Raw genomic sequence first — 12,591 nt, forward strand, 5'->3', positions numbered from 1 at the left:
TGGAATGTTCGCCTGAAACCTTCACACAATTTTGCACACCTTCCATCGTCGCTCTTATCAGTCTCGTGAGCTTCCCGGGAAAGCTGTTCTCGTTCATGATTTTCCATAGCTCTACGCGGTCGATACTGTCGTATGCCTCCTTGAAATCGATTAAAAGGTGATGCGTTGGGACCTGGTATTCACGCCATTTCTGGAGGATTTGCCGTACAGTAAAGATCTGGTCCGTTGTCGATCGGCCGTCAGCGGAGCCGGCTTGATAACTTCCAACGAACTACAGGTGACAGACGACGAAAGATGATTTGGGATAATACTTTGTAGGCCGCATTTAGAATGGTGATCGCTCGAAAGTTCTGACAATCTAACTTAGATGGGGCATATTACCCCTTCCTTCCACTCCTCCGGTAGCTATTCTGTTTCCCAGATTGTGTCTATCAGCCGGTGCAGACAAATGGCCAGCCTCTTCGGACCCATCTTTATGAGTTCAGCTCCGATGCCATCCTGGTTGGTTTCGATCCTCCGCAGTACTAACGAAAGCATTTCCTCCGTTGTTCCGTCCTTCATTGCCTGTGCTCTCAGCACCATTCAGGTGCTCGTCGAAGTGCTGCTTCCACCTTTCGATCACCTCACGCTCGTCCGTTAAAATGCTCCCATCCTTATCCCTGAACATCTCGGCTGGCGGAACGAAGCCGTTGCGGAATGCGTTGAGCTTCTGATAGAACTTACGTGTTTCTTGAGACCGGCACAGCTGTTCCATCTCCTCGCACTCCGTCTCCAGCAGGCGGGTCTGCTGTTGCCGTTTCCGTCTATAACGTTCAACGTTCTGTCGGGTCCCTTGCTGCAGCATGACCGCCCGAGCTGCATTCTTCTCCTCCAGAACCTGCCTACATTCCTCGTCGAACCAATCGTTCCGTCGACTCCGTCCCACGTACCCGATGTTGCTTTCAGCTGCATTGTTGATGGCTGCTTTTACTGTTCTTCAGCAGTCCTCAAGAGGGGCTTCATCCAGCTCACCCTCCTCCGGTAATGCAGCCTTGAGGTGCAGCGCGTACGCAGTTGCGACATCCGGTTGCTTAAGCCGCTCTAGGCCATACCGGGGCGACCGTCGGTACCGTATGTTGTTGACGACGGAGAGTTTTGGGTGCAGTTGGTCAGAGACGATGTTAGCGCCACGATAGGTCCTGACGTCTATAATGTCGGAGAAGTGCCGTCCATCAATCAGAACGTGGTCGATTTGTGATTCTGTCTGATGTGGTGATCTCCAGGTGTATCGGTATGGAAGGCTGTGCTGGAAGTAGGTGCTACGAATGGCCATATTCTTGAAGGCGGCGAAATCAATTAGTCGTAAGCCGTTTTCGTTCGTCAGCCGGTGGGCGCTGAAATTTCCAATAGTCGGTCTGAACTCCTCCTTCTGGCCAACCTGAACGTTTAGATCTCCTATGACGGTTTGGCGTCGTGGCTTGGGCAGCTGTCGTACTCGTGTTCGAGCTGCGCGTAAAAACGTCTTTGTCATCATTAGTGCTTCAGGAGTGAGGGCTGTGCACGTTTATTATGCTGAAGTTGAAGAACCGGCCTTTGATCCTTAACTTGCACATACGTTCATTGATCGGCTACCACCCGATCACGCGCCTTTGCATATCAGTATCACCCATAACTATAAAAACTGTTCCCAGCTCGTGTGTGTTGCCGCAGCTCTGGTAGATGGTATGGTTACCTCTAAACGTTCGCACCATTGATCCCTTCCAACACACTTCCTGCAACGCTACGATGCCGAATCCGCGGTCCTTCAGCACGTCGGCGAGTATGCGTGTGCTCCCGATGAAGTTGAGAGATTCACAGTTTCACTTACCGAGATTTCAATCGCTAGTCCCTATACGTCGCTGTGGTCTTCGCCGACTGTCCCGGTTCGTATTCTCTCGTTGATTATTTGTTGCTTGATCTTTTTTTACGACTGGCTTGCAGGGCCTGACACCAGCTCCCTAGATTTCCGGAGGACAATTCCCCCTAAATGTTTGGAGGACCACAGTGCGCAGTTTAGCCTAGAGTTCTTTTCTGGCACTCGGACGATGATCAGCCGCTCCTAACATGGAGTACAGACGCTCCAGGTTTGCAGAAGCAAAAGCAAAAGCAAACCCCCCTTCCCTGTTAGCATACAACCAGGGTTCCCACCGAGGTTGGTTACCCGATCTTCCCTAAAATTACTCGTACCCCGGCCAGTACCGCGAGGAGGTAGGGATAGGAGTTGTTGAGCAAGAGGCTAAGGACCACACAAAGGGGTCTATTTTATTCCTGCATGTACGCGATATACCAATGGTACGCCATGCCCAGCCATTTACTGTACCGCGAAATGAATAAAGCCTAAAACAAAAGATCTTGTCGGCGGGTTAAGTTATCGGCTCAAAGCTCTCGATTGGTTGCAGAATTGATGGATCGCACCTCCGGCTATTGTCCGAGGAATTTTTAAACAATAACTTCAGAGATGCAATGTTTTAATAGTGTATTTTGAACGATTCATTCAAGTTTTCCGGGAAGGGAACCTCCAGGAACTCCTGTAAAAAATCCTATGGAAATTGCTGCTTAGGGTCTTACAAAAATGCTCATAGAATTGAAAAACCTCGTAAGTAATCAAAATGAATTATTGCAACAATTCGCGCCAAAATTATCATAAAAATACTTAGGAGAAGGTATCGACCTTTTTTTTTTTTATGTTTTATGTATTATTCAGAATGATGTTCTTCCAGGAATTTCTTGCAGAGATCCGACTGCTCCTAAATTTTCCGAGTGAATTTTATTAGAATCTTCAAAGAGTTCATTTAGGATTTCTACCAGGAAATGCTACAGCAATAGGATGCCAGTACCAATAATGAATTACCAAAAAAAAAGCAAAAGAAAATAACAAAAGAAGTCATTTTGGATAAATTTTTGACGATAATCAAAATATTCCAACCTCTATTATAAGGGAAAAATATAGTTTGTATAGTAGTTGTGCTATGGATACGGTACGAGTAATTTTGAACAAAATATTTAATTTTCACAAAGCATAGCATAAATTTATCATTTAACCTTTATTTGTTTTTCTGGTAGAAATATTGAAGCAATCCTGAATGGAAACTTTGAGGAAAGACCTAAGTAACTCTCTCAAAAAGTCCTGCAGGAATTCTATGGGAAAAATACATTAATTACATTAAATACATTCCAGAAGAACTGATGGCTTCCTTTAGAAATTCCAGGAAAATATATTGATTCTCCTGAGTAACTTTTGAAAAACAATCTGAAAGAAGAAATATTGGTTGCATTTATAAAGGTATTCTGAATGAAAATCTTGAAAGAATCACTGAATGAGACTCTGAATAATTCTTGCGAATAATAACTGAAGCCGATTCCTGGAAAAATCTACAAAAAATATGCGTGAATTCCTGAAGAAACTCTATGAACATTCTGCTTAGATTCCCGGGGGAATCTCTATAATATCGCTCTTGGAGTTTTCTCTGGTGTCAGTTTGTCCTTTTTTTGTACCAGATTAGTCATGTGACATTGATCTATAATGTTTCTATTTCTTAGACACACAATCATTACCAACCCTGCAGTTTAGTCCATAGTTATTGAGCGTATGCTGTGTTTAGTGATAAGTTCATCTTACTCATGTATGGCTCAAACGATTTCTTGTTTCAGTTATGGACCGAACACGAATCAGTGGCCATTTGCCGGAAACAGCAAACCGAACCCGTTGACCTAGATCACTGCCTGCGCGCTTTCACGTCAGAGGAAAAACTGGAACAATGGTACCACTGCTCGCATTGCAAGCAAAAGAAACCAGCTACCAAAAAGTTGCAAATCTGGAAACTACCTCCAGTGTTGGTCAGTATTGCTTCCTCATGTTATCACAAAGATATAATTTGTCTCACGCCTTTCCATCTCTAATCGTATAGATCGTTCATCTGAAGCGTTTCAACTTTGTGAACAACAAATGGGTCAAGTCGCAGAAGGTGGTCAACTTCCCCTACGACGAGTTCGATCCGACCCCATATCTAGCTTCAGTTCCCCAGGAAACCATCCTGCGGCACAAGGAACTCCTGGAGGGAGGCGGAACCTACGATGGACGGAATCACGACTGCCACGATGAAATCGTTGAATTCGATCGGGAGATGTCGATGATCGATGAGGTGAGCGACGAAGTGTCCATCTCCTCTATTACCGGTACAATCGGCCACGTAAGCGACGATGAAGACGAGAGAGGCCAGCAGGTTGACATCAACAGTATTACGCCGGCCATTATCGGAACCCAGCCGGTGGTGACTGTTCGACAGGATGATGACAGTCCTAGCAAAGCCAAAGGTCGTTTGAGCATAAAATCTAAAGGCCAGCGGAAGCGATTGGTTTCGTCGAGTTTGACCAAGACCCCGGTGATCGATGGGCAGTTTACGGACTTCCACAAACACCACCTGAAATCCGAACGGGACCCGTTCGATTTGAAGTATCAACTGTACGCGGCTGTGGTAAGTTTCACTGTTGCCTCAAGCTAGAACGAATTACATTACCTTGATCCCTTACCCAGTGTCACTCGGGAATGCTGAACGGTGGGCACTACATCTCGTACGCGGCCAACCCGAACGGGTCGTGGTATTGCTACAACGACAGCTCCTGCCGGGAGATCCCAACCCGGCCAAAGATCGATCCCAGCACGGCGTATCTGCTGTTCTACGAGCGGCGCGATCTGGACTACGATCCCTACCTGCCGAAGGTGGACGGCCGGCAGATCCCTCCGGAGCATCTGGCCGAGTTCGAGGAGAGCGAGAACGAACTGAAGAAAATGTGTACGCTTATGTAGAAGATAGCCCCGGCGCTGACCGGCCCCGTTCGAGGCCTCGGCGCAACTACGCTAGGTAAGTAGCTGGGGATCAACTGATCATAGAAGTTATTTGGCAGAATGAGTTGAATGTTCAAAGGACGTTGACGTTAACGATTGGTGATGGTCCTATTGGTCGGAGTAATCGATGGTTTACAGTGAATCTCTTAAACATTATTTTCAAGTTTATTTCAGAAGTTTGTCTAGCGAATCCTATAAAAATTTCTCCACGTATTCCTCCAGTGATTACTTATAATAAATCACTCCTGCGAATTCCCCACAAACTATTCTATAAACTCTATTCAAAGATTCCTGCAGATATTTTCCAAGGCTTTTCCGAAGTATGTTTTCTGGGAATCTTCCGGAAATTAGTGTAGAAATGACATCACGACACACACAGCAATTATTGGCTCTACCCCATTTGGCATAATGCCGTTTGGCATAATGGCCATTTGGCATAACGGCCATCTGGCATAATTTAAAAAAAATATTTGTTTTCTTTCACATTTCAATATTTTAAGTGCTTGAAATGTTTGGCTAGGACAAGTAAAATTTACTGGAAAAAGGGCAAATATTGACAATGATTTTAGTCCAAGAAGAGAGGCATCCCATAGTATATGGGACTATGAATTAGGATACGGGGTCGTCCATGAACCACATGGTCATTTATAGGCGGAAAGGGGGGTCTGGTCAAAGACCACGGTCCATAAAAACTTTGAAATTCCCCACTTGTGGTCAGGAGGGGGTATGGTCTGAAATTTCTAAAAAAATGACCACGTGGTTAATGGGCAGCCCCTTAGTAAAATTCGCCATCATTCAACCATGAGCTGTTCTTTTGAGTTTGCAGTTTAGGGAATTATAACTTATTGTTGTACGCTTTGAAAGCCGGAGAAAGGCCTTTTCACGATGTTTTTGGACTAAATTCCGACTTGTTTCGTCTAAAGTCCATAATTACGACGTCCTCTACATTCTCCATGCATAAGGTAGAAGAAAAATGACTTTTTAGTGTATTAAGGACAGTGTCCATGATTGAGTAGTGTTGGGTCCATTGGTTTTGTAACTTGCTCAAACGAGAGCGAGCGATGGAACCAGAAACACACTCGTTTTGCATGCAATGCGTACCCGAGTAATATCAGGAATCCGGTTAGGCGTGATCATATCATGGGCCACATCACCGAGTAGTGTTTGACCCGATGAATTTGTTGCATGCTTCTTGGTGGGCGAACGATGGAATCCAAATCAATTGTGGCGGGTTCGCGTTAGGCGGGTGAAAAAAAAATCGAAAGATATGTCGGCATCATTATTGTTTGTTATAATAATGGGAGCACCAGTACAAGTACGACACATTGAGGATGCTACTGATACTGAGTAGCGTCTGTTTGTTCCCTGTGTAGGTACAGTTTGTTTTTGCAATAACGGAGTAGCAACTGTGAACGGCAATCATTGAGGTCAGTGGCCGGAGCTAGAAGCATCCAGGAAATTCCAATCAACACGGTATTAAGGGCGTCCGATGTAAATAAAAATCGATCATGGCGTGCTTATGATACGCTACGCTGCAAACTAAAAGAACAGATTATATTTGAAAGAAGGTAAAATTTCTAATAGGGTAATTCGCCAATTATTGTATGCATAAAATGCTCGCTGTTGAACATTAGGAACACACATATTTTTCAGCAATAGGCGAGATTTTAAGACGTTCAACAATAGGCGAATTATCCTGCTGAATTTTTAACCGTGTATCAACTGGTTGTTGTATCATTTAAGGCAAAGAATCTCTCTTGGGATTTGCCTTCTTTGGGACATTTGATGTTCTTCATACTTAACTTCCGTGCCCTCATGAATAAAAAAATAATCAATATACTTTTGAAGCACAATCGTGGCACCCAAGCCACGGTCAAAAATCGAGCTAATGCTTAAAAAATAAATAAAGACAGACGTTCAGAGAGCATTAAAAGGTTGATGAAAGCAAGCTCGCTCTATGGCGCCAAATTTTCTACTCCTCATAGTACTCCTCTATGAAGCTACACGAATGAGTTCTCACAGCTACAAGTGTGACTTAGAGGGCGCTGGTCGGAAATCGAAAATGATTCTATAATATTGTTTCGAATCGAAGATGACATGCATTTCATTTAGCCAGATCATTATCATTTCAAAAGTTGAGAACAATAATTTGAGGAAATTATTCTTCAAATTATGCCAAATGGCCGTTATGCCAAATGGCCATTATGCCAAACGGCATTATGCCAAATGAGGTAGAGCCCAATTATTACAGTAATCTTGGGAATAAATGTGGCGCAACTTTTGGAGGAGTTTTTGAGGTTATTTGTTATGCAGTTGATTGGAAAAGTTCGATAGAATGTGTCGAAGAAACCCTGATGTAATTTCCAAATAAATTTGTAATTTGAAAATTAATGCAAGAGTATCTACATATGCTTTTGAGGGATTTCTGAGGTATTTACTAGTGTTAAATCAGAAAGAATTCTTGTGCAATTCCCTGGGTGTTTTTAATGATATCTGCAGTTCACGGAGTAATTCTAGAAGTAATCCTTGCTAGGAGCTACTAGAAATCTAAGTATGAATAACGGAAATTTTTCAAATTAATAATTTCACAAATTTCATAACACTGAAGGGGGTGGGTGGGTGTACTTAAGTTTTTACAAGTCTTACAGGGGGGGGGGGTTGGAGGGGGTTATCAAAAATGATCATTTTTGGCGTTATGAAATTTGTGAATAAACCCTAACGAAATTTTTTTTATTTATTTATGTTTATGTGTATTGAATGCTAATACTTAAGAAATTAGCAGTATTTCTTAAATGAATTTCTTATCGAATTCTTTTGACTTACTCAGAAGATTTTCTATATCTAAAATTTCTAAAGTTATTTACAGGGTGTCCGCAAATTATCCGAACAAAATAAAATATGGGAAAGATGATCTCGCATTGAAAACAATGAAAAATCAATGTCCATGTACCTTTAATAATACATCTATATGTTAACACAAAATACAATTTTAGATAGTTTCGAAATGATTGGTTGTTACTGAGATAGGCAAATTTAAATTTTTCAACGTCGTTTTTCCTGAGGGCCGCTAGTCGTACTGGAGATGTGTTATCCCCAAAATCTAAAAGAGATGAATCCAAATGTCCTATTATTATTTGAAGTAACCTATAGTTTAGAGCCTTCAAATTAGACTGGAAGTATAAAATTGTACGGTTCAAATCCAGTGAGTTCTGTGGACATTACTCTTCCGTCATAAAGCTTGAAAGACAGCTCCGTTTAAGACATCTCTACACCTTTGGCTTCCTTTTACAAATATTGGAAATCGGATATGTGTCAAATTCACTATTTACGAATGTAATAAGCCAATGTTTAAAACCATGCAAGAATTTTGAATTTATTATGCTTGATTGTATAGAGCCATGTCTTCAAAGTTTGTACGGATAATTTGCGGACACCCTGTATACATAAAGATCTGCTGATTGATTCTGTGTCGGATTTTATTTTATTTTTTTAAACTAAGAAAAACTAGATGTCCTTGAAGCACAAATTGTTGGAGAAAGGGAAAATTCCCAAACAAAATCTAGAAAAATACAGAGAGTTCTTCTGGATAGTATTTCTACAAAGAATCTTGAAGGAATCATTACAAAAACTTTGGTGTAACAGGAGTGAGTCGAGAAGAAATGTCTAGATGAACAGGAAAAAAATATATTTGGACAAGTTCCTCAAGTTATTCTTGGAGGTATTCCAAGGAGCATAAGCGACCTTGTGATAATAGTGCCATTTCCCTGCACGCCAGATCTCCTAATAGCACCCTCGAGTGCAATGTTGAACAGTAAATTCGAAAGTGCGTCTCCCTGTTTCAACCCGTCTAACGTCACGAACGAGGTTGACACCTCGTCTACGATCCGAACACTTGATTTCGAACCATCCAGCATAGCACGTATCAGCTTAATTAGTTTCGCCGGAAAACCATGTTCAGACATTATCTGCCAAAGCTCATTTCTTTTCACTGAGTCGTAAGCCGCCTTGAAATCAATAAACAGATGGTGAGTCTGCAAGTTATACTCCCGGAATTTATCTAGGATCATTCGCAAGCTAAACATCTGGTCCGTTGTCGAACGGCCCTCACGAAAACCAGCTTGGTATTCGCCGACGAAGGACTCCTCGAGCGGTCTCAGCCTGTTAAACAAGATGCGCGACAGAATTTTTACGTCCAATTCAGCAAGGTAATTCCTCTGTAAATGGCACTCTCCAGTCTGTGTCCTTTCTTGTAGATTGGGCGTATGAGGCCATCCAACCAGCCGGTGGGTAATTCTGCGTCCTCCCATACCTTCAGAAGTACTGGGTGGATCGACTGATAAAGCTGCTCACTTCCGTGCTTGAAGAGCTCAACCGGGATCTCGTCCTTCCCAGCAGCCTTACAGTTCTTCAGCTCGCTGATAGCCTGATACGGTACACAGCTTGATCGTCATCATCAATGTTCATCCTGTTCCTCGCTACATTTTTATTTTCACCGTTCAACAATTGCTGAAAGTGCTCCTTGCACCTAGCAGCCACCGCCGTTTTATCGGTTGGCAAATTCCCTTCTCGATTATTGCACATGGCGGGCTACCACACTTTCTTAGTGCTGCCTTTTCTTTCTGCTAAAGATTCGCTTGTATTCGGATCTCGCTGCCTATGCCGCTCTCTGTGCTGTCGGGTACCGGCCACAAGCATACGGCTTATGGTGACATTCTTCATGTCTGTTACTCTCTGGCACTCTTCATCGAACCAGTCGTCTCGTCTTCGTCGTTGACCAGGGCCAATTACTTCCCGCGCCGTTGATAGGATCCTACAGGCTGTCGACATCTCCAGCAACGTTGATTCTTCCCAACTGCTCGTCTAGCTGCTGGCGGTACTGTACAGCTACTCCATCAGGTGACAAGCGTTGTATATTGAAGCGCAGCGTTCTGTTTGTTCTGCAACTCGTGACGCTGGATAACCGCGCCCGAATTTTAGCATACATAGCAGCTTGAGCAGCATGGTTACCCCTATTGGGAGATTTCATCTGAACCAAGAGCCTTTGCAAGTAACGTAGCATTATAAGCGCATATATTGTAATCATGGAATGCATGTTAGCTAATGCTATTATAATGCCAGAAGAAGCAATACTGTAGAAAAAACACGATGGATAGCACGAAAAGATACCGTATGTGCGCATATAGGACCAATATAGTGCTCATTCAATGGTTGTATGCATTAGGCTTAGATGCAATAATAGGGTTTCTATGCGGTGAGAACGCTATATGCCTTTTTTGGAGCTAATTATTCGTACTTATGGTCCCGGTCTTCAGAGTCTTAAACACTGTCAGCGTTTATCAGGTTCATCATCATTATACGACGTATTATACGAACCGATGTCGACGCTATTAGTCCCCAGTTATCCTAGGTCTAATCTTATTTCCTTTTCCATATACTTTCAGGTAAATTCTTTAACTTATCGCTACCTTCTTCCGGTAAGTAGAGAAAGTTACCACGCAATCCTGATGATGACTTGCGGTTCGCCGTACAACGCGGAAGTCATCGCGGAAAGATGACGTCACATCCGCAGCAAGAAAAAAAAAACGGTTCCAGATCTGTTCCTTCTACTACTGAATCGAGGCGCGCGAAAGCACCCGGTATCCGTACTGAGCGTCTGCTGCTTCTGTGCTATTTTTACTCTCATCGTGTATTAATTACGTAACTAAGTGGTGGTAACAAAAGGCATTGGAAAATTAATGCTTTCCTTTACCCAATATTTTCCTTTCCCCTAACGCTTCGTTCTAGAGCTTATCATTCAAAAATCAAAATCATTACACACATTTCCGCACGTAAGAAGCAATTTTTCCCTGTTAAGTGTGTATTCGTGGATCAACTGATACCAACTATTAGGTGTAGGCCATGGCCAATCGAAAAGAAACGGTTGGGAAGCGCCCATCGTGTTTTCTTTTCGCTGTAGGATTTTAGTATCGATACTAGCTTTATTAATGTATTAAGCGAGAAACAATAGATAAATCAATTCAATTAATCAAAGAGAATTACCAGGTACTGTTTTGGGCAGAGGCACTCTCCCTCGTGCATGCTTAGCGAGACTAAACATTCCGAATAATATAGAACGGTAAAAAGCTGTGCAAAGGCGTCATTAACTACTATTGATGTAAAGGCACGATGCAAATTAAATTATATACCTAGATATGGCAATTGCAAATTGGATAAATTCCATTGACATTATGGAGGTATGTTTCTGATGCTTGTAACAATGGTTGATAGATGGCGGAGTAGTCAGAAGAATGTGTCCGTTTCCTTTTTGATATTAGATATTTTATAAACAACTGTTTACTTTCAACCACATCCAAAATCGATTATTTTCTGTACTCTTTAAACATGGTACTCACATATGTAGATTCCCTTCCTCATTGTTATTCCCTGTCGGATGTTTTGTTACAAATTGTTTGTTTTACGCTACTTTTTCGTCTGCTACTTATACGACATGGAATTTTTATGGTTCTTCTCCGAACTCTGTTGTTTTGGTTTAATCTTTTTTGCCACCGTTATTATTTTAGGAATAAGCGGAAATCGTTTAATTATCGTTATTATCACTCATAATTATTACTAATTATTATTATTATTATTGATTTCCTTTTGTTACGTGTCAAATGTGACTTGGTTGAAGCAATATTAAATATTGATGACTACAGATACTGTTGAAAAATGATGAAGAAAATGAACTCGTTAATCCTTCAGAAAGAAAGCCTTCAAAGCGAAATAGGTGTATCGATATCTAAAAATGACTACCACCGCAAAGGTCAAATTGTGCCCTAACATACATGTGTACAGCTCCGTTGCATATCACAGGGCTGGTAGCAGTTCTTTTTCAAGACAAAATATCACTGCTTTTCAGCAAGTCTCTAAAAGGTCTTTTGTAACGGTAAGTCGGTAAGTCTCGTTTTTAAGCAAGTAATTTTTTTTTTTACCTTACAGTAAATCCTGGTATGAATTCTCAAGGTTCCTTTATTTTCTTTGAGACTATTTCATAGCTTCTTCAGAAATTTATTTCCAGATTCCTCGAAGAAAAGCTTTAAGAATTGTCCAGTGATTTGTTCAGAAATAATAGAATTTCTGAGAAATTTTCTGAAGGATTAGTTGAAGAAATCTGAAGAGCAACCTTGGGAAAAATTTCAAAGGCAAGGTAGAAAAATTGATAGTGCCACTCTCTGAAGATTTTTGTGACAAGAAGCTTTGCTTGGTGATCTTGGTGGTAGTTGGTCCCTAGTGATTTATCCTACCTCCGTTCTGGTCACGATCTTCAGATTATCGTGATTCGTCAACATTCGTATTGATAAAGTGGAGGGACATGGTTGAAATGGAGTTTAAAAGAAACGAATGTCAGAACAGGTATCCACCGGCGACGCCAAACGGACCAACGTAATGTGGTGTAATTTGGGATTTGTGGATTGAATACTGATATTTTTTGCCAAGCATCAATATGGGTGACTTTCGAGGATAGCGAAACGTAAGAGGGGTTAGGACAAGGTTGTGGATTTACTGGGTAAATCCATCACATTGGGGTTATGACTCTATATCTTGTCAGGAATAGGGTCTGATTGGTATGGTAGTATGCAATAGAGTTCGGAATTGATAGACAGACTTTGAGGAAAGAAGTTTTGAACGTAAGGCAGCAGCACCTTGGATCTTGGAGGGCGCAGGTCTGGAGAGTTGGGCAGCTGTTC

At 42.0% G+C, this 12,591-nt stretch overlaps 1 protein-coding gene across 9 annotated transcripts in view; it reads left to right on the forward strand.

Annotated features, from left to right (window-relative positions):
- LOC5572946 (ubiquitin carboxyl-terminal hydrolase 32) overlaps window positions 1-11,576 on the forward strand; it is an 85,809-nt gene extending 74,233 nt beyond the window's left edge. For all 9 annotated transcript variants that reach the window (XM_021851797.1, XM_021851806.1, XM_021851805.1 and 6 more), the window contains exons 10-13: window positions 3,670-3,855; window positions 3,927-4,493; window positions 4,553-4,880; window positions 10,306-11,576. In XM_021851797.1, the coding sequence (XP_021707489.1) occupies window positions 3,670-3,855; window positions 3,927-4,493; window positions 4,553-4,825 (1,026 nt within the window). In that variant the 3' untranslated portion in view covers window positions 4,826-4,880; window positions 10,306-11,576. The remainder of the gene's footprint in view (window positions 1-3,669; window positions 3,856-3,926; window positions 4,494-4,552; window positions 4,881-10,305) is intronic.
- The last annotated feature ends 1,015 nt before the right edge of the window (window positions 11,577-12,591 follow it).

The sequence above is a fragment of the Aedes aegypti genome, chromosome 3 (assembly GCF_002204515.2).
Source record: "Aedes aegypti strain LVP_AGWG chromosome 3, AaegL5.0 Primary Assembly, whole genome shotgun sequence".
Taxonomy (NCBI): Eukaryota; Metazoa; Arthropoda; class Insecta; order Diptera; family Culicidae; genus Aedes; species Aedes aegypti.